The following is a 26,797-nucleotide window of genomic DNA, read 5'->3' on the forward strand; positions in this document are numbered from 1 at the left end:
GCAAGGCCCTGTCCACAGCATGGGCTCTGTGTCAAAAAGACTCTATGTAGCCCTGGCCAGTTTGGCTCAGTGGATAGAGAGAGCATCGGCTTGCAGACTAAGGGGTCCCAGGTTCGATTCCGGTCAAGGCCATATGCCTGGGTTGCAGGCTCGATCTCCAGTAGGGGGTGTGTAGGAGGTAGCCAATAAATGATTCTCTCTCATCATTGATGTTTCTATCTCTCCCTCTCCCTACCTCTCTGAAATCAATAAAAATTATTAATATATATATATATATATATATTTTTTTTTTTTAAAGACTCTTTGTAGTAGTCGGCAGAAATACAATTCAAACTGCTGCACGTAATCAAAACTTCCCAAGGGATGATGGGGCTTCCGGCCTAGCTGAATCTGCATGTTCGAAGATATAATCAACAGACCTAGTGTCTTTCCATCCTTTGAATGTTCTTTCCTCTGGGTTGACTTCACTTTCTAACACCCAGTGTGCCACCAGCAATTTCAGCTCCCCAACAAAAACAGAACTTCTTGGGCCTCAGATTGCCAACAACCACAACAAAAACAGAAAATAATTCTCAGGGGACTGGCTTGGATCACGTGGGCATCGCTGAGTCAAACGCTGAGGCCGGGGATGGAATGTTCTAACCACTCAGGCTTCCATTGAGAGCCCAACAGGAAGAGGGTTTGATAAACAAATATGGAGAAGAAGAAATGAAAGAACAACAAACGTCCACAACTATCTTCTTAGTCTCTTTCCAGAAGGAAACCTCCCTGCAGGACTGATGGGAATGATGAGGCCACCATACAGCTGCTGGGTGTATCCTAGTTGACAAAGTACTGCTTACATTGTCCATTTAATCCTTACAGCCAGCCTGAGAGCGGAGTGCCACTACACAGATAAGGCAACTAAGGCTTAGATAAGTTAAGGGGCTTGACTAAATCAGAAAGCAGGTAAGCAGCCAACAGAGGGGCTAGGTGTGTGCAGGGAAAAGAGGAAGAACACACTGACCCCAGGCAACTTCCTCTGTGTCTAGCTCCCCCACCGTCTCCACCACATCCTCCCCTTCACCTAAGGGACAGCAGTTCACACGGCCCTCCCCCAAATCCCCACCCCCATCACCACCTCCTCTACCTCCTCTTTGCCTGTGTCTCCTGCTTCTCTCCCTTATCATCGATCTGGCCTGTCTAGTTTCTGCCACACCTCTTTCCTGACCTTTGCTCCCTGCTCCAGGCTTGTTTTCCTCCCCTCTGGCCTCCGGGCTCGCTTTCACTCACTGCCGGTCCAACCAGCACGCCATGTGCACGGGACAGTGTGCCCGCTTCGTGGGGCTCTCCCTCATCACCCTCTCCCTTGTCTGCATCGTGGCCAACGCCCTCCTGCTGGTGCCTGATGGGAAGACCACTTGGACCAACACCCGCAACCTCAGCTTGCAAGTCTGGATGATGGCCGGCTTCTTCGGCGGGGGCCTGCTGGTGAGAAGGCTAGCGAGGCAGGGGGCTGGGTGCCCCTCTAAGGGGTTCTGAACGGGAGGGAGAGGGAGAGAGGGAAACGGGCGGCTGCCTGGGGAGGGATGGCAGTGGCACGGGGAGACCTGGAGCCCTCCGAATCTGGTCCCAAACACTGAGCACTGGGTAGAGGTGCTGGAGGAGCCACCCGGGTCCTGAGCTGAATGTCTGAGGGGAACGAGAAGGAACGGAGCCTCACTGCTCTAAGCGGCTTCCCTTCTGGGAAGGGAGTTTGTCCTACCTGCCCCTCCTCATCCCACCACTGAGCAGATGCTGGAGGCCACAGAGGTGGAGGCCGAAGGAGCAGCTGGTTGTGTGGGATGTTATCAGGGCAAGATAATAATGGGGGGGGGGGGCGGGGGGAGGGAGTGCCTTGATAAAGTCTGGAGCCAGGAAGCAGTGTCACGGATTAGCCATTCTATATCTCATCTTGGTGTCACCCGCCCCAGTCTCCTTGTCTCTTCACTCTCACCCCACAATTCTTCTTCTCTTTTTTAAACAGGAATTTTTTAAAATATATTTTATTGATTTTTTTTTTTTTTTTTTTTTTTTTTTTTTTTTTTACAGAGAGGAAGGGAGAGGGATAGAGTTAGAAACATCGATGAGAGAGAAACATCGATCAGCTGCCTCCTGCACACCCCCTACTGGGGATGTGCCTGCAACCAAGGTACATGCCCTTGACCGGAATCGAACTTGGGACCCTTCGGTCCACAGACAGACGCTCTATCCACTGAGCCAAACTAGTGAGGGCCTCAATCCCACATTTCTGAATGCCCCCTCTGTGCTCAGAGCTAAGGATAAACTCAAGCCTAGGTCAGGGTGATGAAGAAGGTGCCCCCACATCTTCCTGGAGACTAGCATCTGTCAGGAAAAGTGGGAGACTGAGAGACAGATTCCCTGGACTTCCTACCTCCCACCCTGCAACTCCCCTCCCCATTTAGAGGAACTTTGGAAGATCAAGCTAGTTTAATATCTTCATGGGATGAAGACAAAAGACCTACCCAGCACAGTTCCACACTTCTCAGGATAACTGACTGATAAAATTTTCTGGGAGACGTCTCCCCTTTATCTCTTTCATAGGTCCACCTCTTCTCCTTTATCCACCAATCTCCTCTTACCCTCTGGGGTCTTTGCTCCTACTCCCCATCCCACATGGATTCATGGCTGTTGGACTCTACTCCATCCCTCTGACCTCAACTCTCCCTGAGATGTTACCTCAGATTGCCAACACATCATGCTCTTCTCCAGCTTAAACCACCCCAACTTCTCCACAATCTAACCAGCCTGCGTCAGGGGAGATCCCTGAGGATGCCCTCTCAACGTGCTCATTCTCAGCTGTCTTCCTCCCCCCCTCCATGCCCAGAGCCACTCTTGAGAAGGCTTTTTCAAATCTATTCACCTGGTCCGTGCTATGCCATGAGGACACAGGCGAGGTCCCTGCTCTCCCTGAAGCTGGCATTCCCACTGGGGAGATACACGGTATCACAGAAGCAAGAATGGAAGCCTCATTACATCAGGTACATTACACTACCCTGGCTGCCGTGTGCCAGGTGCCTAGACCAGAGCCGTGCACTTAAGGGGCAGTTGAAATAAAGGAAATAAATGAGCAAGATGATTTCAGATAGGAGTAGATATTATCAAGAAAACAAAGCAGGGTGCTGTCAATAGAGAACTTGTAGAGCAAGATCGAGGGCCACTTCTTACAGTGTTTTCAAGGAAGGCCTCAAGGAGGCGATGTCTGAACTGAGACACACACCCTCCCCCCAAAAAAAGAATCAGCGTGGCAGACAGGGTGACTGACAGTACAAAGCCCCAGGCAGGAACAGGCTCCCTTATCTGAGGACCGGATAGGTGGCCAGAGCAGCTGAGGTTAAATGAGATGAGATCTTGGGTAGGCTGAGGCCAGAGCAAATATATATACTCTTGAAAGCCACAGGAGAAATCTGAATTTTACTCTAAGTACAACAGAAAATGATTGAAGGACATGTTACTTTTTTTAAAAAATATATTTTATTGATTTTTTACAGAGAGGAAAGGAGAGGGATAGAGTTAGAAACATTGATGAGAGAAACATCGATTCAGCTGCCCCTTGCACACTCCCTACTGGGATGTGCCCGCAACCAAGGTACATGCCCTTGACCGGAATCGAACCTGGGACCTTTCAGTCCGCAGGCCGACGCTCTATCCACTGAGCCAAACCGGTTAGGGCGACATGTTACTTTTTATTTTTGAACTTTTTAAACTTGTTTTTGAACTTTTCTTTAAGTCATACAGACAATTGCCCAGATCCTCAGTATACAGCTCAGTGAATTTTTACAAAGTGAACACACTCAGCATTCAGCACTCAAAATACAGGTCATTACCAGAATCCCAGGCGTGCCTCCCACCAGACACGACCTGCCACTGACAAGAGTCCCAACTGTCTTGGCTTCTATCCCATAGATTAGTTTTGCCTGTTTGGCACTTTATATAAATGGACTCATACAGTGTGGACACCTGTGTCTGGCTTCTCGAGCTCAACATTATGTGTGTGAGCGTCACCCATATTATTACATGTGTTTGTAGTTTATTATTTCTTATGCATTCCACTGTGTGAATATACCACAATTTATTTAAGCATTCTACTGTTGATGGACATTTGGATAGTTTATAACTTGGGTTTATTACAAATAATGCTACCGCTGAGGCCGGTTTGGCTCAGTGGATGGAGTGTCGGCCTGCGGACTGGGAGGTCCCAGGTTCGATTCCGGTGGAGGGCATGTACCTTGGTTGCGGGCACATCCCCGGTGGGGGGTGCGCAGAGGGCAGCTGATCGATGTTTCTCTCTCATCGATGTTTCTGGCTCTCTGTCCCTCTCCCTTCCTCTCTGTAAAAAGTCAATAAAACATATTTTAAAAAAAAAAACAAATAATGCTACCATAAAGATACCTGAAATTATCTTTAGGTGAATAAATGTTTGCATTTCTGTTGGATGTATACCTAGGAGTAAAACTGCTGGTTCTTAAGTGTGCAAACACTAGTATTCAGTGCAACTAGATATTACCAAAGAGTTTTCTGAAGCTCTTATACTAAGTCCATTTCCATTAACAAAGTATTCGAGTTCTAGTTGCTCCATACCCTATTGGGCTTAAGAAGATCAATCTGGCCCTGGCTGATATAGCTCAATTAATTGGTTGGGTGTCATCCAGTGCACCAGAAGGTTGACAGTTCAATTTCCCCATCAAGGGCATATGCCTGGGTTTTGGGCTCAATCTCCGCTAGGGGGCATGCAGGAGGCAGCCAATTGATGTTGCACTTTCAAATCGATGTTTCTCTCTCCCCCTTTCCCTTCTGCACACTCCACTCTCTCTAAAAAAAATTTTTTTAATCAGTAAACTATACTTTTTAAATTTATAAATAAACTATTCTTTTCAAGAAAATCCCTCTTGCAGCTATGTGGAGAATGGAGAGTGGGAAGTCAATAGTGGATGCAGAAAGACCAGATGGAGGGATGAAGGTCACTGCAGTTGCCCAGGAGAGATGATAGTGGCTTGAACTAGGCCAGTGGCCATGGAGATGGAGAAAAGTAAGCAGATTAGAGCAGTACACTCAGTGTTTCCTCCTGTGTTTACAATTACTCATCTCTTTTCATTAAGATGAGTAGAGAATGAGACAGAAACTCAGATAACAAAAAGAAACACTTGGACTGAAAAAGTAAGAATATCAAATAGATAAGTCGTTCAAAATTGGTAAACCCAAAGGCAATTCTAGGTGTCTGGATCCAGGAGCTTCCCAGTAAGTGACCTAACCAGAGAGGCTAAGCCAGAGGGCCAAAACTGGCCCTAGAGCCTGGCCAGTGTTTCTCAGTGGTTAGAGTTTCGGCCCATGCACCAAAGGGTCAAGGGCTCGATTCCCAGTCAAGGGCACGTACCTGGGCTGCAGGTTCAATCCATGGCTCTGGTCAGGGTGTATGTGGGAAGCAACCAATTGATGCATCTCTCTCACATTGATGTCTCTCTCTCCCTCTCCTTCTCTCCCTTCCACTCTCTCTAAATATCAGGTGAGGATTAACAAAACAAAACAAAACAAACCTGGTCCTAGACCTACCATAAACATAGAGGTGGGGAGAGTGGTGAAAAGTTTATTCAACTCTGCAGGTGTTTCTATGAGGTTGCAGTAGGTCATATAACAGAACTAAAACTCTCAGCCCCTCCCCTGGAGAACAAAATGCTGCTTGTGTGATATGGGCCAGACAAGGTTCACAGGGAGGCAGAGATCAAGACAGCTGTGGGATTCCAGAGATGAGAGATAGGCAAAGAACCTGGAATGGTGCAACAAAGATAAGGCTGGAGCCCAATCAAGGAGCCTGGAATGCCTTTCCTGCGTTGAGTTTTGATGAGCTGCTCTTTGAGGATGTGAGCATACAAGACTAATAAAACTTAAGAAATAATTTTTAAAAAATCTTAAGCTTAATGGTAGCATGCAGGATGGAGTATGGGGTGGCTTGGAGCAAGAGATAGGGAATCACACCCTGACCAGTTTGGCTCAGTGGACAGAGCGTCAGCCTTCGGACTGAAGGGTCCCAGGTCAAGGGCATGTACCTTGGTTTCGGGCACATCCCCAGTAGGGGGTGTGCAAGAGGCAGCTGATGGATGTTTCTAACTATCCCTCTCCCTTCCTCTCTGTAAAAAATCAAATATATATATATATATATATATATATATATATTTTTTTTTTTTTAAAGAGATAGGGAATCTAGTAGGCTGGCTGAAAGCATCATCTTCATGGGAGATGATTAGGGATTTTCTTTGAAGAAAAAGAAAGAACTGACAGATTCAAAAGCTGTTGAAGGAAAAGTCAAGAGGACTTGAAGTCTGGCTGGGTATAAAGGATTCAAATTTTTTTTCATCTCTCCCAATTTTTTGGGGGGGGGGGGGGAAGGCAACCAAAAATTTTGGTGGCCTTTAAAAAAAAAAAAAAGATTCAAGTTTTCCAACCTGGGTAATCTGGAGGATAGTCCCAATGATGGAGACAAGAAAGTCAATGGGAGTCCAGCCAGCACAGCTCAGTGGTTGAGCGTTGACCTATGAACCAGGGGGTCATGGTTTTGATTCCCGGTCAGGGCACATGCCCAGATTGCAGGCTCCATCCCCAGTGTGAAGTGTGCAGGAGGCAGCTGATCAACGATTCTCCCTCATCATTGATTTTTCTATCTCTCTTTTCTCCCTTCCTCTCTGAAATCGATAAAATTACATTTTTTTTTTAAAAAGAAAGTTGATGGGAGATGAATTTGGGGGATAAATTGTGAGATCGGTATGAGGCTGGCTGAATTTGAGCTAAAACCAAGTCATTCAAGTGAACATATATCCTTAGGCAGTTAGATTTGAATCTGGAGGCATGATTTAGGAGGAAGAAGCTGATGCCCTGGAGGAGATGGGCTCCATGAGGAAGGCCACAGGGAGAAAGAAAGACAAAGAGGACCAGGGCTGTATCTTGGGGATTCTTTAATTTTTTTAATTTTTTTAATATATATTTTATTGATTTTTTATAGAGAGGAAGAGAGAGGATAGAGAGTTAGAAACATCAATGAGAGAGAAACATTGACCAGCTGCCTCCTGCACACCTCCCACCGGGGATGTGCCCACAACCAAGGTACATGCCCTTGACCGGAATCGAACCTGGGACCTTTCAGTCCACAGGCCGACGCTCTATCCACTGAGCCAAACCGGTTAGGGCTTGGGGATTCTTATACTTCCCATCAGAGCCTCCACTAACATTCTCCTCCACCCTCCACCGTCATGATCCCAGACATTCCAGCACCACCATTCCTTCCTGCTGTTGAGGGAACTTATAGTTATTGAGCATTTACTCTGAGCTAGTCTTGACATACAGTCAACTTGTTATTTCATTTAAAAAAATCATGAGATCAGCCCTGTGAGGTAGGTATTGCAGACCCATTTTGCAGAGGACAAAACAGAGACCCTGGGAGATGAATCAATTCGTGGAGTGTGCAGTGCATTGGGGTTAGCATTACACCCAGGCCTCCTGGCTCCCATTCAATTGGGCACCGAACATGTGTCAAGATATATTGGGAATATATTATTAGGCCCTACCCTCAATCTGGACAGAAATAAGTAGACACATAAATTATGATAAATGAAGATGGAACCTGAGAGTGCTCCAGGAGAAGTACAGATAAGGTCTTCCTGCAGTCCAAAGGGCTGAGGACATCGCAGGCAGGTTCCGCGAGGAGGTAAGCACTAATGCCACTAAGGCCTTGAGGATCTGGAGGGACTGGCTGTCACACGCCCTTTTGTTCCATAGGTACTGTGTCCGGGAATTGCAGCCGTCCGGGCAGGGGGCAAGGGCTGTTGCGGTGCAGGCTGCTGTGGGAATCGCTGCAGGGTAAGATGCAAATTCAGAGGGGATCCAGGATCGGTCTTTGAACTGGTCTAGGAAGAGCCAAGCTAAAGCCACGCCCCCTCTTCCTAGCTGCACCACCTGCTCTGCAGTCCCAGGATCCACCTCTTCCCCGCCCTACCCCATCCCCAGTACCCCCGCGCGCACCCCACTCCACCCCCCACCCCGCCACATCTTAGACCCCAATGGGCCTGACCAGAGGGGACTACAGCCTCCATGAACCTCTGCAGCCGCTGGCTCTTAGGGTTAACCTAACTCCTAGCCATGGGGCTTGAAGGAAAATGTGTAGGGAGATGGGGGAGGAGCTAGGCGGGGCCGACTCAACTCTCCTTCCACTCACTCCACGTCCAGATGCTGCGCTCGGTCTTCTGCTCGGCGTTAGGGTTGCTTGGAGCCATCTATTGCCTCTCAGTATCCGGAACCGGGCTCCGAAACGGACCCATATGTTTGAAAGACGGCGTTTGGAACTACCATTTCAAAGAGACCGAGTAAGGCTTGGCCGGTCGTTGCGCCCTCACTCCCCCATTCTGTGCCTCTCCCCACGGGGGCCGGGCCTGCCTTGGAGAGCGCTTCCCCCACGCGGGCCTAGCGAGGCCTTTGCCAAGCCCCCTTGGCGCGTGCTCAGGGCGGGGGACCGGGAGGGGGCTCTCCGCGGTGACCTCCGTCTCTCACGTGACCTTGTCGGATCCACAGAGGCTCTTACTTGCTCAACCGCACCCAGTGGGATGAGTGCACGAAGCCGCCTAACGTGGTCACCTGGCATGTGACGCTCTTCTCGCTGCTGGTGGCCGCCTCGTGCCTGGAGGTCGTGCTGTGTGGGGTGCAGGTGGTGAACGCGGCCATCGGCGTCCTCTGTGGCGACTGCAGGAAGAAGGTGGGACCGCGTGCCCAGGAGCTTTAGAGGGAGCCTACTTGCTCCCGGGCTGCGTTCTCACGTCCTCTTCTCCGCAGGGCACCCCTCAATGAGGCTCCACCGACCACGCTGCTCGCCGCTGGACGCCCACCCGACCCACCCCGCCCGGAAATAAACCGTTTTGAGCTCTCTTGCGCATCTCAGATTGTGCCCTGTGTGCGGAGTGTCCAAGGCCTCCAGATACGCCGAGCTTGTGGCTCTCCTGTGTGGGGCCCGTGCACCCCGCTTATTTTCTTAGCAAATAGTGATATTTTTAAGCACGAATTTAAATTTTTTATTTATTTATCATTTTTAATTGATTTTAGAGAGAGGAAGGGGAAGAGAAAGAGAAAGATTGATGCCGAAGAGAAACATCAATTGGTTGCCTCACCCACGCACCCCAACCAGGATCCATCTGCAATCTGGGCATGTGCCCCAACCCGGAAGGAACCATCTCTTAGTGTACCTGTCAGGCTCCAGCCAACTGAGCCCCAAGGGCCAGGGCAGCGAGTAGTTATTGAGCTATTAGTGTGCACCGGAAGTACCGCAGTTAACAAGACAGACAAGTTCTGTACTCTCAATTTAACATTCCAGGGTGGAAAATTGGCAGGTTTTTTTTTTAATATATATTTTATTGATTTTTTACAAAGAGGAAGAGAGAGGGATAGTTAGAAACATCGATGAGAGAGAAACATCGATCAGCTGCCTCTTGCACACCCCCTACTGGGGATGTGCCCGCAACCAAGGTACATGCCCTTGACCGGAATCGAACCTGGGACCCTCGAGTCCGCAGGCCGATGCTCCATCCACTGAGCCAAGCCGGTTTTGGCAGAAAATTGGCAGTTTTTAAAAGAAGCAAAAGATGAGCTGATGATAAGCACTTTTACAAAACTCACTGAGACCTGGCCAGTGTGGCTCAGTTGGTTGGAGCGTAGTCCTGTACACCAAAGGTTGCCGGCTGATTTGATTCTGGGTCAAGGCACATACCTAGGTTTCGGGCTCGATCCTGGTGGGGACTTATACTAGAGGCAGGTAACCATCCTCTCTCTCTCTCTCTCTCTCCTCCCCCCACCCCCCTTCTCTAAAATCAGTAAAACATATCCTCAGGTGAAGATTAAAAAATAACAACACGTTGACAATGGGATAGATATACACTCTGAGGAAGTGAAATTGGAGCTGAAATCTGCTTACGGGCTCACCACCTGGATAACTGAGGGATTCCAGGCAGAGAGAACATCAAGGGCAGAGACCCAAAATGGGAATCAGTATACAGAAAAGCCACCGCTTGGGGAGGGGGGGGGGCAGGGGACAACTATGGAAAAGACACATTCACCAATTAAGCTCTAGAAAATGAAGCCTGAAGGGGTGGGAACATGTCACCTCCTAGTTTGGTAGAAGTTTCTTTTTTTCTTTTTTTTTTAAACATATTTTATTGATTTTTTACAGAGAGGAAGGGAGAGGGATAGAGAGCCAGAAACATCCATGAGAGAGAAACATCGACCCGCTGCCTCCTGCACAACCAATATACATGCCCTTGACCAGGATAGAACCTGGGACCTTTCAGTCCGCAGACCGACGCACTATCCGCTGAGCCAAACCGGTTTCGGCTAGAAGTTTCTTAATCTGAGATCCCTGGTGGCTCAGAAAGGAAATAACCTGGGCATTTAATGGGCGTGAGGTGTATGCAGACGCCCTCAGAAAGCCAGGCGCTTCCTTCACTTGTATGCAAAATTGTATTTAAGTGCCTTTTTCTGGACTATAGGTCCGTGACTTTGAGGAGCCAGCCATGGACCCCTGAGCCAAACCTGAGTTTCAGCCTGGCCCAGTGCTAGGCTAGGGGACAGGGAGATGCAGGTTCCTGTGCCCAAGACAAATGACGCCAAAGCCAGGACGGGGAAGCTTTAATACGGAAGGTGGGGCAGCGGGGGTGGGGCCGGGAGAGGACCGCAGAGGGATCAGCGGCTGCAGCAGAAAAAACGCACGTCGTTAAGCGCGGTGTCATCGAGGAGGCCTCTAGGCCCCTGGATCTTGGTCTGCAAACCACATATGCCTTTAGGACACGCCTCACTCCAGGTTCCGAAGTCCCCCCAGTCCAGGCCAGGCCCCTCCAGCTCCCTGCCGTCGGAGCAGCGGAAGCGCACGTTGTTCGCGCCCGTGTTGTCGCCAAGGGTCTCGGGTGCCTCCACGCGGAGCGAGAAAGCCACGAGGAAGTGGCCGTGGGGACACCACTGCGGCTCGCTCCATGCGCCCCACCTGCGAGGGAAGGGAAGACTCACTGGCTGTGGGGGCGCCCCCCGCCCCCCACTCACCTCCAGCCCGACCCAGCCCCGGGGACTTCCCAAGCCAGGGGCTACTTGGCCTCGGAGGGTCGGGTCTAATCACCTGACATCACCGAGGGGCGGAGGGGAGGTCTGCAACTCCTCCCCTGGTCTAAGGTGTGGCAGCTGCGAGTTACCTGCCTGCTGGGAGGGGGTGTGTGTAACCGAGGATAAGGGGCGTACCGCACCCTAGGGGGTCATTGGCCCCGGCCCCTCACCTTCCAGACTCGGACTCCACTGAGCGCTCACGGGAGCAGTGCAGCCGGATCCCGTTCATTGCCGTGTCGTCTCCAGGAATGCCTAGCGGGGGCTCCACCTGGCGCGAGAAGAGGGGTAAAGGTGAGTCAGACTACCTTGCACTGTTTTATTTTATTTTTACAAATAAACGTTGAATGCATTCTTTTTCATTTTTATTACTGGAATTGGTTGGTACCTTTTATTTAAAAAAAAACATTTTTATGATTTCAGAGAGGAAGGGAGAGAGAGAGACAGAAACATCAGCGATGAAAGAGAATCATTGATTGGCTGCCTCCCGCACGCCCTCTACTGGGGATGGAGCCCGCAACCCCAGCATGTGCCCTTGACCCGAGGAATCTAACCGGGACCCTTCAGTCCGCAGGCTAAAGCTCTACCCACTGAGCCAAACCTTGGAGACCTAGAGCTGAGCCCTCACCTTGATGGAGAACCCGATGGCGAAAAGCCCGTCAGGACACCACTCGGGCCAGGTCCAGTCGCCCCAGGGCCCCCCGTTGGTCACCTCGATGATGTAGCGGCTGGAACCAACCGCGCGGGCGTGCCCGCAGCACGTCGCCCACAGCAGCAGCAGCTTGGCTCCCGCGCCGAGCTCCATTCCGCAGCCTCTGCGAGCCAGGGCCCCTTCAGCAGGTTTATACCACCTCTGCCCCAGGAGGGATCCGATTGCGGAAGTGACACCAAAAAGTCACCCGCTCCCAGAACCCTGCAGACCTGATTTGCTGCTCAGGGAGACCTGTGCTCCCAGCACCAGAGGAGGAGGGGCGTCAGGAGCAGACAAGCTGAAACCACCACCATCCACTGGACTTTTACTACAGGCCACCAGCTGTGGTTAGCGTCTTGCAGGCGTGTTCTATTTAACCCTCACAATTTTAGGAGGTGGGAATAAGCCTTCCTATTATGTAGATGAGGGAGCTGGGGCTCAGAAATGGCAAGCAACTTGCCTAAGGTCACCGTCAGCCAAGCTGAGAAACACTTCGACGCTGGGAAATGGGAAGCCCAAGGCTAGGGATGGAAGTGAAGGCTCCGAGTCCCACGGGACAGCATTGGTCAGTAGCAAACTCAGGGACCTCCCAGATTCAAGGGAGCATCAGAGTGAGAGATAGGGCAAGAATCCATGAACTGCGGGAGCTAGGAGGAGTCTTCGTAGAGATTGGGGTCCTGACTTCTTGAGAATCCGGGGTACTCTCCCTCACCCCAAGAAGAAAATATACACAGAGACAGGGGCAATTCTAAGAAGTTTATGGACTGCGGGCTAAGAACAGGAGATATTGTTTATTTGATTGCATCCTGTATCCTTTCTCTGAATGTACCCCCTCCATGGCCACTAGGTGGACTCCTAATTTGCAAAAATCAAAACCAAGCCCCTCCCCCCCAAAAAAAAAACACACGCAAATTTGTCATCTGGGGTACTACCCTTGATTTGCCTGCTCCTAATACACATTTCTTTGTTTATTAACATACTAGAGGCTCAGTGCACGAAATTCGTGCACTGTTAGGGTCCCTAGTGGCTGCTGGCTGGTGGGGGCTGGGTGTCGCCCTCCCTTCCCCTGGCTGGCCCGCCACCTGGCTGAACTCCCTACGAACTCCCAGTGGAGGGGACAATTTGCTTACTACGCTTTTATGATATAGGATACTTATGTCGCAATAATGTACTTTGGCCCAGGTAATATTCTAAATTCTGTAAATAGAGCTGCAACCAAGTAAAACAAGATTCATCAGAGCTCACATTCCAGTGGGGGAAACAGATTATAAAGTCTCCATTGGACCTTGAGCTCTATGAAGGCTGTTTGTCTTCTTGAGGCCTAATCAGGGCCTGGCATGTGGAAGTACTTAATAAAGGTGTGTTTGATAAATAATAGAGGAACCAACCTGGAGTTGGGACAAGGACTGGGTAGGAGCTGGTGAGGGCATGGTGGATAAAGCCTAAAGTAAACAATCAAGAGATCAAGTGTCTAGATCAAGACAAGGTCCCGTGGGGACAGGCTAGAGAATTTAGAAGTGGGTGCCCTGTGCTTGAACTTTACAGGTAAGATTTATGGAGCAATTGTGGTAAGCTTTTCCATTTACAGTGTTTACACGTACATTATCATTTAATCCTGGCAAAGCACCTATTATTATCCTCAATTTACAGTGGAAGGAACTCAAGCCCAGAGTTATCTTAGGACACGCGTCATTGCTCAGTATTCGAGCTGGTTCTGACCCCAGCTTCCCTTCCGGATACCCAGGCTGCCTCTTCCTACAACCTGATCCTATAAGGAAGGGAGATACAGAGACCTGTCATGGCCACGGACCTTCCCAAATCCTCTTAATCTGGTTTCTCACCCCTGAGGTGCTGCCCTCTGGGGCAAAGGGCACAGGGTAAGGGGCCTTCCGTTAATTATTAACCCTTGCACCTCAGTGCACCGCCGGCTTCTCTTCCTTCCCGGAGGCGGAGGGATAAGGACTGGGTGGGAGCTGGTGAGGGGCGGTGGTCCCAGCAGCACCCATGGGGGTCGTGCTGCCTCCACAGGTCTCCAGGCGCTGGCTCCGCCATGCAATTCCTCTTGCCATTCTCGCGCTGCTACTTTTGTATCTCTATACTCGGAGCCTACGTGAGTGGCCTCTTCCCCCACCTCCTCTGGCGGGAACCCAGGAATCCAGGCCCAGGGCACCTAAGGCCCCTCTGAGTCCTCACCGCCCCGCCTTCTCTCTCCCCAGGCGACCTCTCAGGCTGCGGATCCGGGGCCCAGCCCTGCGTTACGGAGGGACCCCCGCCTTCACAGGTACGCTCGGGGCAGGGCTGGGGGCCGGGAGCTCCAAGTAGGACCCTGAACAGGGGGAAGGTGGAGCCAGGCTGACTGGCTCCCTGCTGAAGAGCGGGCCCTCCTTCCTGTACCCCGTCCCCCATCAGAAGCTGAGCGCACAGCAGGAGGGACACCAGCTAGACCTTAGGAATGACTTCCTCAGAGCCCGACGGGGCTGCTTGGCGAAGGAGGCCTAACAGGCTAGGGGTTCTGCTCCCGCCCCCCGCTCCCCATATCTACTCCCCCAGATCCGGCAACAGCTGGGATTCCTGGAGGCCCCGGAGCGGGAAGAGCCTCGGTGTCTGGGCCCCCAGGGGATGCTGGGCCGCTTGGTGAGGCCGTTCCGCGCCAGTCTGAGCCTGGAAGGGGACGTGGAGTTGTCGCAGTACCTGGCCGGATGGAGGGAGCTCATCAAGTGAGTGGTCCCCCTCCCCGAATCCGGGCCCCGCCTCCAGTGGCTCCACCGCCCTCTCCCTAACCAGCCCACGCTTTCCCGCCACCAAACACACAGATTCCTCACTCCCTTCGGCTCCATCTTCACCTTCGCCACAAGCGAGGCCTTCACCAAAGTGACAGCGCTCGAGGCTCGGGTGCACGGCCCAGAGGCCGCGCACTACAAATCGCTGGCGACCATGGCTGCGTGGGAGCGGCGGGCGGGGCGGCTGGAGAGGCCTGGGATCGCCCCGCCGGACTCGGCCAAGTCCTCGGGCTCACGAACGACCCTCCTGCTGCACCGTGCGCTGCGCTGGTCCCAGCTCTGCCTCCGGCGGGTGGCCACCGGGACGCACGGAGGCCCGAGCGCCGGCGAGCAGTGCAGCGACGCCTACCGCGCGGTCCTGGGCCCGCACCACGCCTGGCTGGTTCGGCAGGCCGCCCGCCTCGCGTTCCTCTCCTTCCCGGGTCGCGGCCGCCTGCTGGAGCTGGCCTGTCCCGGAACCAGAGAGGCGGAGGCGCGGGCCGCGTTGGCTCGCGCGGCGGCCACCCTGGAGGATGTCTACAATCGGACGCAGGGTCTGCTGGCCGAGCGCGGCCTGCTCCAGCTGGCCTAGGGGACCCACGAGGAAGAGAGCGCCCTGGGGCGGGACCCGCGCAGCACAAGGCTCAGGGTCCAGGCCCCTGGGGCCCGGCTACCGGGGCGGGGCGCCTGATATCCCGCCTCTTCGGTGACGTCACTCCCTTACAGGCGCGCCCCGGGTAGGGTGGGATTTTTTATTTCCTCCCCGTCGCTATCTCAGCCACTCCTAGGGCTGCCCTTGCCAACTGCATGCCAAGTCTCCAGCCAAATATTTCCTAGATACCTCCACAGACCCGCACATGCGACACGTCCGTCTGGGATCCAATCGCCTCCTCCCAGAACTTCACCTCTTGTGTTCCTTGTCTCTATAAAGAAAGGGCACCCTTTTCTGTCAACCACCCAAGCCTAAAACCTCACACCAGGCACAAGCTCAGCGCAATATACATCTTTATTAAAAAGACTTTGGCTGCTCGCACGACGAGAGTGGACATGCAAGAGCTTAGCATGTCATACACTGACAACTCCCAAATTACAGCTCCAACCCAGTTTACCCTGGATTCCAGAATCCTATCTATACACCTCCTTATTCGACATCTCCATTTGGATTTCAACTACACATAGCAAACGTAGATGCCTAAAACTATGCTTCCAATTCCCTCTCCTCCCAAAGTACCCTCTTTATAGCCTTTGCTAGCTCAGTAAATGACAATTCCATTCTTCCAGGCCCTACAACCAAAAACCTCGTAGTCATCCTGACTCTTCTGTTTCTCGTTCATTGTCCCCACATTCAATTTGTCAGAGCCTGACTTCTTCCCACTATCTCCACTGCTGCCACACTTGTCAAGCCAATTTTATTACCTGTATTGTTGCAATTGTCTCCTGTCTCTCTGTTCCGTACTTTACCTCCCTATAATATATGTTCAATGGAGCAGCCAAAGTGATTATTTAAAATGTAGTTCACATCATGTCACTTCCCTGCTCAAAACCTTCCAATGGCTTCCTATTGCACTCCGACTAAAAAAATTAATTTAGCCCTAGTTGGTCTGGCTCAGTGAATAGAGCATCAGCCTGCAGCCTGAAGGGTCCCAGATTTGATTCAGGTCAAGAGCACATGCCCAGGTTGCCAGCTCGACCTTCCTCTCTGAAATGTTTCTTTCTCTCCCTCTCCCTTCCTCTCTGAAATCAATAAAAATATATATATATATTTTTTTAAATATATTTTATTGATCTTCTACAGAGAGGAAGGGAGAGGGATAGAGAGCCAGAAACATCGATGAGAGAGAAACATCGATGAGAGAGAAACATCGATGAGAGAGAAACATCGATCAGCCGCCTCCTGCACACCCCCCACTGGGGATGTGCCCGCAACCAAGGAACATGCCTTGACCGGAATCGAACCCGGGACCCCTCAGTCCGCAGGCCGATGCTCTATCCACTGAGCCAAACCGGTTTCGGCTAAAAATATATTTTTAAAAAATTAATTTAATCAAGAAATTTTCTGTATCATGTTTTCAGTTGAGAATGATGAAAAGTCTTGTAAAGATCCTACCTGATCTGACGCTGCTTTAGCCAACTTGACCCCCTCAATATTCACTGGACATGTCAGATTTGATCCTGCCTCAGAACCTTTACACTTGCCCTCCCCTCTGTCCATACTGTTTTTCCCCCAAATAGACAAACGTCTTCCCTCCTTACTTCCTTCTGGTCTTTATTCAAATGTCTCCTCAGTGAGATCTTTCCTGATTATTCTAAAACGTCAACACACACACACACACACACACACACACACACACACTTCCTAACTTCCTTGCTTTATTTTTCTTCTTATTCAATTCACTCTCTAACATACTGTATATTGTAACTCTTTATTTTTTGTTGTCTCCCCCAATGTATATAAGCTGCATGGGGCTAGAAATTCCTGTCTATTTTGTTCCCTGATGTAACTTCAGTGCCTCACACAGTGCCTGGTACCTAGTGAACACAATGGTTTCTTGTTGAATGAATGTATGAGCACTAAAAATAGTTCAGATGGCTGGAGCCAAGAGAGTTGAAAAGAAAAGAAGTGGGTTGCACAACAATGTAAATGTACTTGGTGTTACTAGATTGTACACCAAAAATGGTTAAAATGCTACCTTTTATGTTGTTATTTATATTTTACTACAATAAAAAATTTAAAAGTAGCCTGGCTTGTGTGGCTAAGTGGTTGAGTGTTGAACTATGAACCAGGAGATCACAGTTCAATTCTGGTCGGGGCACATGCCCGGGTTGCGGGCTTGATCCCCAGTGTGGGGCGTGCAGGAGGCAGCCATTCAATGGTTCTCTCTCATCATTGATGTTTCTATCTCTCCCTCTCCCTTCCTCTTCCTGAAATTAATAAAAACATATTTTAAAAAGTATATAAAAAAAGAATTGACCAATGAATGCATAGATAAGTAGAACAAATTGATCATCTCTCTCACCCTCCCACTCTCTTTCCCTTCCTCTCTCTTTCAAATCAATAAATAAAAATTAAAAGAAAAAAAGTTCTTTGAAAAGATCAAGAAAATTAACAAAATTTTAGTTAGACTGATGAATAAAAAAAGAGGAAAGACAAATTATTAAAATCAATAATGAAAGGGGACATTACTACAAATTTTACAGATATAAAGGGGATTATAAGGGAATACTATAAACCACTGTAGACTAACAAATTAGATAACCTAACAGAAATGGACAAATTCATAGAAAGACATAAAGTACCAAAATGGACTCAAAGGTAAATAGAGCCCTAGCCAGTTTGACTCAGTGGGTAGGGTGTCAGCCTGCGGACTGAAGGGTCCCAGGTTCTATTCTGGTCAAGGGCACATTCGTGGGTTGTGGACTTGATCCCCAGTGGGGGCCGTGCAGGAGTCAGCTGATCAGTGGTTCTCTCTCATCATTGATGTTTCTATTTCTCTCTCCCTCTCCCTTTCTCTCTGAAATCAATAAAAAATATTTTTAGTCAGGACCGGTTTGGCTCAGTGGATAGAGCGTCGGTCTGTGGACTGAGGGGTCCCAGGTTTGATTCCGGTCAAGGTCATGTACATTGGTTGCGGGCGCGTCCCTGGTGGGGGGTGTGCAGGAGGCAGCTGGTTGATGTTTCTCTCTCATCGATGTTTCTGGTTCTCTGTCCCTCTCCTTTCCTCTCTGTAAAAAATCAATAAAATGTATTTTAAAAATATATATATTTTAAAAATTAATGGCAATCCTTCTCAAACTCTTACAAAAATAGAAAAGGAGGGAAGTCTTCCTACTTATTCTAAGAGGCCTATATTACCCTGATACCAAATATATATGTAAAAAAGCAATTACAGACCAATATAGTGATATATTGTATGAGTAGAGATATAAAAAAATCTTCAACAAAATACTAGCAAACAATATATAAAAAGTATTAGCCCTGGCCAATGTGTTCAGTGGTTAGAGCACTGGCCCACGCATGGATGGGTCATGGGTTTGATTCCCAGTCAAGGGCACGTACTTGGGTTGCAAGTTTGTGCGATTCCAGGCCCTGGTTGGGGTGCTGTGGGAGGTAAGCAATCTATGTGTCTCTTTCACATCAATGTTTCTCTCTCTCTCCCCCTCCTACTCTTCTCCACCTACCTCCCTCCTCCCCTCCCTCCTTCCCTTCCACTCTCTAAAAATCAATGGAAAATATATCCTTGGGTGAGGATTAACAAAAAAAGTATTACACCCATGGTCAACTGATTTTCAACAAAGGTGTCAAGACCATTCAAAGGGGACAAAATAGTCTTTTCAACAAATGGTGCTGGAACAAATGAATATCCACATACAAAATAATAAATATTGGATCTTAGCCGGTTTGGCTCAATGGATAGAACATCAGCCTGTGGACTGTAGGGTCCCAGTTTCGATTCTGGTCAAGAGCACATGCCCAGGTTGCATTTCGGGTTCCATCCCCAGTCGGGGGCGTGTAGGAGGCAGCGGATCAATGATTCTCTCTCATCATTGATGTTTCTATCTTTCTCTCCCTCTCCCTTCCTCTCTGAAATCAATAATATATATAATGAATATTGAGCCCCTACACATTATATACAAAAATTAACTCAAAATGAATCACAGACCTAAAATATAAGAATTAAAATTATAACACTGTTAGGTGAAAACATAGCTGTAAATCTTTGTAGCCTTGGGTTAGGCAACAGTTTCTCAGATATCAAAAGCATAAGCAACTAAAGGAAAAACAGACAAATTGGACTTCACCAAAATTTAAAATTTTGTGCTTCAAATGATACCAATGAAGAAAGTGAAAAGATCGTCCACAGAATGGGAAAAAATATTTGCAGATCATGTATCTGATACATGTCTAGTATCTTACAAACTCAACAAAAGATAACCCCATTTTAAAATGGGCAAAGGACTTCTTCAAAAGACATTCCTCCAATGAACAAACGGACAATTAGCATATGAAAATAGGCTCAACATCACTAATCATTAGGGAAATACAAAAACAACAACAACCCGCAAAGATACCAATTCACACCATCCAGGATGGCTAAAGTAAAAACACACAATCACAATTAGTGAGGATGTAGAGAAATTGGAACCCTGTTACGTGGCTGGTGGGGTCGTAAAATGGGACAGCCATTGTGAAAAGCTGTTGTCAGTTCCTCAGAATGTTCAACAGTTTATGACCCAGCAGTTCCACGCCTGGTACTGTATATACTACTAGGTATACACACACCTAAGAGAAATGAAAACACGGTGTGCTCTCTATAAGTCAGAGGCTCAAGTCTGTCTTGAAGACTTTTTGAATTGCAACTCCAATCAGATGTATCAGTACTGCACAATCCAATCGGAAGCATAGCCTTGCAGACTGGGTTTTTGTTTTTTGTTTTTTGAGGGGGGGGCGGGATTTTTGTTTGCTTACTTTGCCACGCTGCCATCAAGCATTCACTGTCGCAAAAGAACCGTCCTCACACATTTCTTTTCCCTTCTGCCGTCAGCCGTGGCCCAGCTTCGCTCCCAGAAGGCCTCAGAGCACGACTAAAGAGAGTGACAGAGCGCTTTACGACAGTTGCTTTGTGGCAGCACCAGAGGAGAAAGATGGCGGCCACCTTAGTAGCTAGAGGAGCGGGTCCAGCACCCGCCTGGGGGCCGGAGGCCATTACCCCCGACTGGGAAAACCGGGAAGTCTCCACAGGGGTGAGGACGGACTCGGGGTTCAGGAGATGTGCGCAAGTCTTAAAGCGATGGAAGGATGGGCCTGAGAGCGCTGGGAGAACTGGGGGGCGGGGGTGGGAGGTGGTCTGTGATGTGCTGTAGGCCGCGGGAGAGGTATCCCGAGGATGCGTTGTGGTAGGATGTGGAAGGCAGGCAGAAGTGTGGAATTCTGGAATTTTGCGCGACGCAGGCTTAAGGCTGGGAGGAGCCTGTGGGGATTTGAGGATTGGAATTCTGGTATTTTGCGGGTTGTTGAGGCCCCTCTGAGATCTGACAACGGGTCCCTAGTACTCTAGGGGCTGGATAGAGGGATCATTGTTTGCTTGTGCTGGAGAATGTGAACAGGCCCAGACTCACCCCTTTCTCTTTTTTCCCAGACCACTATCATGGCCGTTCAATTTGACGGGGGCGTGGTTCTGGGGGCCGATTCCCGAACAACCACTGGGTGAGCTCACGACCGTCGTGTGAAAGGTCTTCCTATCTTTCCCCTCCTTCCATGCCTGCCAGCCCATCCTTACCCTCCACAGACAGCTGTGGGAGGGAGGTTTCTTCCCTCCCTGGAGATAAGGATTTGTTCCAGCTTCTACAACTCACCTGTAGGTGAAATTCTTGCAGAAGTCTGTTCTCCAGACTGCTTCAGTTTGGATGAGAATAGGAAATAGAAGGAGGTCCTATTCCTGAGGCCAGAGGGAGTAGATAATAATGGGAGGGAGGTGGGAGACAAGTGGGGTCCTTTCCCTCACTATCCTGTCATTCTGCAGGTCCTACATCGCCAATCGAGTGACTGACAAGCTAACCCCCATTCACGATCGTATCTTCTGCTGCCGCTCAGGCTCTGCAGCGGATACCCAGGCTGTAGCTGATGCCGTTACCTATCAGCTTGGTTTCCACAGGTGCTTGTGGGCCGGGAAGAAACAAGTATATGAAGGGAGCTGGGATGGTCTGACTTCTAGGTCCTGACGATGCCTTCCCTATGACTCCCCTCGTCTTCTAGCATTGAGCTGAATGAGCCTCCTCTGGTACACACTGCAGCCAGCCTCTTTAAGGAAATGTGTTACCGATACCGGGAAGACCTGATGGCAGGAATCATCGTTGCAGGCTGGGACTCCCAAGAAGGAGGGCAGGTCAGATACTCCCCAGCCCTGGAGTCTTGGGGCCATGCCTTTGATCTTCTCCCCACCCCAGCCATTTTCTGTTTCCAGCCTCTACCTCACTATTAACTCTTTCCAGATCAATCAGTGACTCTTTTCCTCCCTCCACCTGGCAGGTGTACTCAGTGCCCATGGGGGGCATGATGGTAAGACAGTCCTTTGCCATTGGAGGCTCTGGAAGCTCCTATATTTATGGCTATGTCGATGCTACCTACCGGGAAGGTATGACCAAGGAAGAGTGTCTACAATTCACTGCTAATGGTGAGAACTTGGGTTTCTGGGCCTGTGAGCTTCAACCCCCATACTCAAGCCAGTCCAATTTTCATCATTCCTTGCAGTGATCCCAGCATCCAACTCTGACCCCCCAACTTTTTTTTTATCCACAGCTCTCGCTTTGGCCATGGAGAGGGATGGCTCCAGTGGTGGGGTGATCCGTCTGGCATCCATATCAGAATCAGGGGTAGAGCGGCAGGTACTCTTGGGAGACCAGATCCCCAAATTCTCCATTGCCACTTTACCACCTCCCTGAATCCTGGGATTCTAGGATACAATAAGAGACATCCCCTACTAACCCAAAATTCAATAAACAGTTTGTCAAAGAGAGTCTGTGTGCTTTGGGGTTCTTTTTTTTTACTTCAAGCCCAAACTTGTCTGGTCCACTACAGTTTGTACAGACTACTGCTCTGAGCTCTGGGGGCATTGGAGAGGAGCCTTTACAGGAGTGGTTTTCAAACTCTTTCTTCAGGCCACCTTCCCCCACATTTCCTTTCCTCTACTAGATCCAGGTCCTTGTGACACCAGACTAGTTTATGTGGAATTACCAACAAATGATCCTATCCCCACCCCTGTTGAAGCCCGAGGTAGAACTCAGTATTCTGACTGAGACTGAGGTCTCCTCCCCTTAGCCTGCCTCCTGCCTGTCATCATGGGAGGCTACTGGCTCTAAGGCCAGAAGGACTCCAGATCTCCTCTGACTCAGGCTTATGGTCCCCTCTCTCCAAACTCACCTCTGTCACCTCATCTTGTCAGAAGCTGCCATTGCAAACACCTTTAGGAGAAAGGTGTTTGCAATGGGAGCTTCAGATGGACATTGGGTGGGAGAGGGCAGCCACAGAGTGCATTGGGCAGTCCTGGAAGCCACCATTCCCATGGGGAGTGTAGTGATAAGTCAGCCTTCAGCCCCTTAGATGGGAGGCAGAGACTGGCCTCTGGCTCTTCCATGGCTGTCTCCACTCAAGCCAGGGCCCTAAATGAACAAAGTGGTGTTCATTGACAGTGACCAGCATTCTTAATCCTGCCCCAATCTTCTTTTCTCCCCACTATGGGTCAGGGAACTGTATAAGCTACATCTGAAAACTTTGCTCTAGAATATAATCCTGCCCTGTAGAGGGATAGTATCTGATAAAGTGAAAAAGAGCAGAAAAGGACCTCTGTCCTCAAACTTGTGTACATGAAACTTAAAATAACCAATAGAGCACTTCTGATTTTCCTGCAAAACCTGTTCTGGTCCTCCCTGCCCTGGGGCATCTTTGATTCCAATCTTTCTCTTGTTCTCCACATTCAGTCTAACAGTAAGTCCTAAAACTCTCCAAAAGTACAGATGGCTATTTATTTTATTTTTAAAAAATATATTTTATTGATTTTTACAAAAAGGAAGGGAGGCCGAAACCGGTTTGGCTCAGTGGATAGAGCGTCGGCCTTCGGACTCAGGGGTCCGGGTTCGATTCCGGTCGAGGGCATGTGCCTTGGTTGCGGGCGCGTCCCCGGTGGGGGGTGTGCAGGAGGCAGCTGATCGATGTTTCTGACTCTCTGTCCCTCTCTCTTCCTCTCTGTAAAAATTCAATAAAATATATTTAAAAAAAAAAAAAAAAAAAAGGAAGGGAGAGGGATAGAGAGTTAGAAACATCGATGAGAGAGAAACATTGATCAGCTGCTTCCTGCACACCCCCCACCGGGGGATGCGCCCGACCGGAATTGAACCCGGGACCTTTCAGTCCGAAAGCCGACGCTCTATCCACTGAGCCAAACCGGTTTTGGCTGAGATGGCTATTTAGCCTGACCACGCACCACCGACTTGAACCTTGTCTGGAATCCGTCTACTTCTCACTGCGCTGGCTTGAGCCAAGCCACCTTCATCTCTTGCCTGGAGGATGGCAACACCCTCTCCTACATGGCCTTACTGCTTCCATACTTGATCTTCTCCAATCTTTTCCAGATACAGCAACCAAAGTAATCTTTCAATGTAAGTGAAATCACGTTTCCCTGCTTACCGTTCTTCAGTGGCTTACCATTCCATCTAGAATACGATTTTAACACCTTACCATGGCCTAGAGGACTCAGCAGTGCCCCTCAATCTCGCTACTCCAGTCACTGGCTTTTTTCCCTAGAAAACCTAAGAGGTTTTACACTTAATAGTTACTGGGGGTTTTTTTGCCTGGGACTACTCTTTGCTGATTTAAAAAATATATATTATTTTTTAGAGCAGTTTTAGGTCCACAACAAAATTGACCAGAAGATACAGAGATTTCCCATATACCTTCCTGCCCCCAACATATGCATAGCATCTCCCACTATCAGCATCCTGCACTGAGTGGTACACTTTTTACAGTTGATAAGCCTATATTGACACATCATTCAGGTCTCAGCTCTGAATGGCATCTTATCAGAAAGGCCTTCCCTAACCACCTGAAATTTAAGAAACAGCACCCCACACACACACACACACTTTCATTTTACCCTGTTTAATTTTCTTCATAGCAGCAATTATTGCTATCTCATCATGTTTCCTTGTATACTTATTGTCTACCTCCTCTATTAGAAAGTAAGGACAGTGAGAAGAGAGAATTCTTCCTGCTTGTTCGCTGATATATCCTCAGTGCCTAGTAGAGAGTGGACGCCTGATAGTCACTGAATGAACATGACAGCCCTATGACATGCTGTCCTGTCTAGCCCCCAACCTCTCCAGATGCTCTCACCACACTCAACTCTGCAGTTTGATTTCAGCACACTTCTAGCTAGCCACATCAGGGCTCTTCATTAGATCAGCTGCATCATGTTCACCACTCCTATGTCCCCACTCCCACCCAATTCTGCACTTCCCACCTCAGCCCCCTAACCAAGTCTACTCATCTACTCTTCCACCCCAACATACATGCACATACACAGAACACTTGGCAACTCGGAATATATTTAATGAGAAGATCATGAGGGACTTGGGGGAGCCAGAAACTGGAATCACTGAGAAGTGGGGGGAAGGAAGGTTGCCAAGCCTTCCTAGAAGTTCAGCCCCTGGTTGTCCCCTTCAAATGGTAGAGTCATTGGCTGATGCTATGTCATGCAGCTGGTGGCGGAAGGAGAGTCGGGCTTTCCTGCTGAAGTAGGCACTAGACCCTAGGGAGGGCATCCCTCCCTCAGTCATGATGGGGGCTATCACTGGGCTGGGATCTGGATCTGGAGGGGCAGCTGGATGCAGACCTAAAAGAGAGATTGAAAGAAAAAAGGGAATTGTGAGTCTGGATCCCCCTTTACCCCCACACCACCAGCCTCAGTGAGGAGGAAAAAGGCCAGGGAAGACATCTGAGGGTCCTGGGTGAATGTTGGTGGCATCAGCAGGGAGAGGGAGAGGAGTCCTTGAGAGAGCAGGCCTGTGCAGTTGCAAAGGACCCCACACTCAGAAGGGCCCCCATGCTGGGTGTACTGCTCTGCTCTCATCATCTTGAAATTCTTAATCATTTTTTAATATAGGGTCCCACTTCTGCATTTTGCATTGGGCCCTACAAAGTATTTAGCCAGCTCTGTGAAGTCATAGACCCACCTCCCATCCAGGGAAACAGATTATCCTTTTCCCTTCACCGGGTTAAGCATTTACCTTTCTCCCAGTGCAGTTTATATCTTCCTGATGCCCCCCCCTCTTTTCCCTCAGTCTCCCCATACCTGCTCCTCTTTCAGTCCCTCGCTGTCTCCGGCACACACACCATGGGAAACACCATGCCCCCTTGAGACCCATCTCAACAATGGAGGAGACCAGGGTGTTGGGAATGGCCAGGAGGGCCCCAGGAGAAGGGGTGTGGTTTCCAAGCCCCACTGTGGGCAAAACTACCACTTAGCCTCAGACCGCCTGGTGATTAGAGGCGCCAGGAGATAGAAGGGGGAGAAGAGGGTGGAGGGAAGGGGTGGAGGGATACCCCACTCAAACACCTGTCCTTTTGTGCCCTCTTAATTTGGGGGCTCTCTGGAACCAGCAGCAGGAGACTGAGACGGGTGGCATGGCAGAGACACGCAGAGGGGCTGGGACATACAGGTGCAGTGAAAAGTCACTACAGCAATGCTGGACCTCTTGGTGCCAGCCTGTACACTGCTGGGGATTCGTTTGTATTTTCAATGAGAATTCCCAAGATGTAAAATTTTAAAGAATAGTCCTTTTTAAAAAAATTTATTTTAGAACAGGAAACTTGACCAGTCAGGGAAATATTATGTTCTCATTAAATGATACAGTAGCTCTTGTCCCCTTTTATGAAGATAATTAGTTGTAATTGATTAATTAGGCTGTGCCAGGTGGATTCTAGGGACTTGCACATGTTACCTCATTTTTATCCTGTCAGTGTTCCTTTGAGGCAAATGTTATTACCATCTGATTTTAGAGGTGAGGAATCAGAGGCACTGAGAGACTAGGTAACTTGCCCAAGGCACACCAGCAGGGCAGGAACTCACCCCCACTCCCATCAGTCTGACTCCAGAGTCCACTCTGCTTGCCACCACACTGAGCCTCCCAAGCATGTCCCTGGCAGGCTTTGATGCCCTCAGGCAGGCAGGGAAGGTGCCCAGAGCCTGGGCTGGAGCCTCAGATCCACCCTAGACAAGGACTCTAAATGCCCTTTAGTAAAGCTGCACTAGATTATTCCCTAAGGTGCAAGGATGTGGGTGAGAAAGGTTGGGAGGCACTGCTGACTATATTGCCTGACTTAGACAGAAATCTGTTTTTTGTTTTGTTTTTGTTTTAATATTTTTTTTTATTGATTTTTACAGAGAGGAAGAGAGAGGGATAGAGAGTTAGAAACATCGATGAGAGAGAAACATGGGTCAGCTGCCTCTTGCACACCCCCTACTGGGGATGCGCCCGCAACCAAGGTACATGCCCTTGACTGGAATCGAACCTGGGACCTTTGAGTCCGCAGGCCGACGCTCTATCCACTGAGCCAAACCGGTTTCGGCTGTTTTTTGTTTTTAAATTAACTTTATTTATTGAAGTAAAAATTTACACATAATTTAATACTCACATC

At 49.3% G+C, this 26,797-nt stretch overlaps 5 protein-coding genes across 6 annotated transcripts; 3 read left to right on the forward strand and 2 right to left on the reverse strand.

Annotated features, from left to right (window-relative positions):
* Positions 1-1,113: 1,113 nt before the first annotated feature.
* Positions 1,114-8,960, forward strand: TM4SF5 (transmembrane 4 L six family member 5). The gene is made up of 5 exons (XM_008156782.3): positions 1,114-1,470; positions 7,807-7,887; positions 8,254-8,390; positions 8,596-8,776; positions 8,854-8,960. The coding sequence occupies exons 1-5, from the start codon at positions 1,294-1,296 to the stop codon at positions 8,866-8,868; spliced, it is 591 nt and encodes a 196-aa protein (XP_008155004.2). The 5' UTR covers positions 1,114-1,293; the 3' UTR covers positions 8,869-8,960.
* A 1,719-nt stretch (positions 8,961-10,679) lies between these two features.
* On the reverse strand, positions 10,680-14,860 carry VMO1 (vitelline membrane outer layer 1 homolog). 2 transcript variants are annotated; one of them, XM_054709307.1, is made up of 4 exons: positions 14,692-14,860; positions 11,786-11,972; positions 11,331-11,428; positions 10,680-11,047 (listed from the first exon to the last, which is right to left on the reverse strand). In XM_054709307.1, the coding sequence occupies exons 2-4, from the start codon at positions 11,960-11,962 to the stop codon at positions 10,750-10,752; spliced, it is 573 nt and encodes a 190-aa protein (XP_054565282.1). In that variant the 5' UTR covers positions 11,963-11,972; positions 14,692-14,860; the 3' UTR covers positions 10,680-10,749. The 2 variants fall into 2 exon arrangements, with proteins under 2 accessions (XP_054565282.1, XP_008155005.2); XM_008156783.3 differs by lacking the exon at positions 14,692-14,860 and having other exon boundaries at positions 11,786-14,442.
* On the forward strand, positions 13,853-15,232 carry GLTPD2 (glycolipid transfer protein domain containing 2). The gene is given in 4 exon segments (XM_054709308.1): positions 13,853-14,031; positions 14,033-14,129; positions 14,399-14,565; positions 14,662-15,232. Coding segments are annotated over 4 exon segments (981 nt in total). The 3' UTR covers positions 15,200-15,232.
* Positions 15,233-20,215: 4,983 nt separating this feature from the next.
* Positions 20,216-22,121, forward strand: PSMB6 (proteasome 20S subunit beta 6). Its single transcript, XM_008156702.3, has 6 exons — positions 20,216-20,349; positions 20,745-20,812; positions 21,129-21,260; positions 21,362-21,491; positions 21,635-21,779; positions 21,905-22,121. Exons 1-6 carry the CDS (start codon positions 20,251-20,253, stop codon positions 22,045-22,047), a joined length of 717 nt encoding a protein of 238 aa, XP_008154924.1. The 5' UTR covers positions 20,216-20,250; the 3' UTR covers positions 22,048-22,121.
* A 2,610-nt stretch (positions 22,122-24,731) lies between these two features.
* C20H17orf114 (chromosome 20 C17orf114 homolog) lies at positions 24,732-25,524 on the reverse strand. Its single transcript, XM_054708875.1, has 2 exons — positions 25,452-25,524; positions 24,732-24,992 (listed from the first exon to the last, which is right to left on the reverse strand). The coding sequence occupies exons 1-2, from the start codon at positions 25,522-25,524 to the stop codon at positions 24,820-24,822; spliced, it is 246 nt and encodes an 81-aa protein (XP_054564850.1). The 3' UTR covers positions 24,732-24,819.
* Positions 25,525-26,797: the final 1,273 nt, after the last annotated feature.

The sequence above is a fragment of the Eptesicus fuscus genome, chromosome 20, assembly GCF_027574615.1.
Source record: "Eptesicus fuscus isolate TK198812 chromosome 20, DD_ASM_mEF_20220401, whole genome shotgun sequence".
NCBI lineage: Eukaryota > Metazoa > Chordata > Mammalia > Chiroptera > Vespertilionidae > Eptesicus > Eptesicus fuscus.

Coding starts and splice junctions, on each gene's coding strand:
- TM4SF5 (XM_008156782.3), top strand. CDS start 1,294: ATGTGCACGGGACAGTGTGCCCGCTTCGTGGGGCTCTCCCTCATCACC. Junction 1,471..7,806: donor TCTTCGGCGGGGGCCTGCTG/GTGAGAAGGCTA, acceptor TTTGTTCCATAG/GTACTGTGTCCGGGAATTGC. Junction 7,888..8,253: donor GCTGTGGGAATCGCTGCAGG/GTAAGATGCAAA, acceptor CTCCACGTCCAG/ATGCTGCGCTCGGTCTTCTG.
- VMO1 (XM_054709307.1), bottom strand. CDS start 11,962: ATGGAGCTCGGCGCGGGAGCCAAGCTGCTGCTGCTGTGGGCGACGTGC. Junction 11,429..11,785: donor CCATCGGGTTCTCCATCAAG/GTGAGGGCTCAG, acceptor TTCTCGCGCCAG/GTGGAGCCCCCGCTAGGCAT. Junction 11,048..11,330: donor GTGGAGTCCGAGTCTGGAAG/GTGAGGGGCCGG, acceptor CTTCCCTCGCAG/GTGGGGCGCATGGAGCGAGC.
- PSMB6 (XM_008156702.3), top strand. CDS start 20,251: ATGGCGGCCACCTTAGTAGCTAGAGGAGCGGGTCCAGCACCCGCCTGG. Junction 20,350..20,744: donor ACCGGGAAGTCTCCACAGGG/GTGAGGACGGAC, acceptor CTTTTTTCCCAG/ACCACTATCATGGCCGTTCA. Junction 20,813..21,128: donor GATTCCCGAACAACCACTGG/GTGAGCTCACGA, acceptor GTCATTCTGCAG/GTCCTACATCGCCAATCGAG.
- C20H17orf114 (XM_054708875.1), bottom strand. CDS start 25,524: ATGGGTCTCAAGGGGGCATGGTGTTTCCCATGGTGTGTGTGCCGGAGA. Junction 24,993..25,451: donor AGGGACTGAAAGAGGAGCAG/GTATGGGGAGAC, acceptor TCTCTCTTTTAG/GTCTGCATCCAGCTGCCCCT.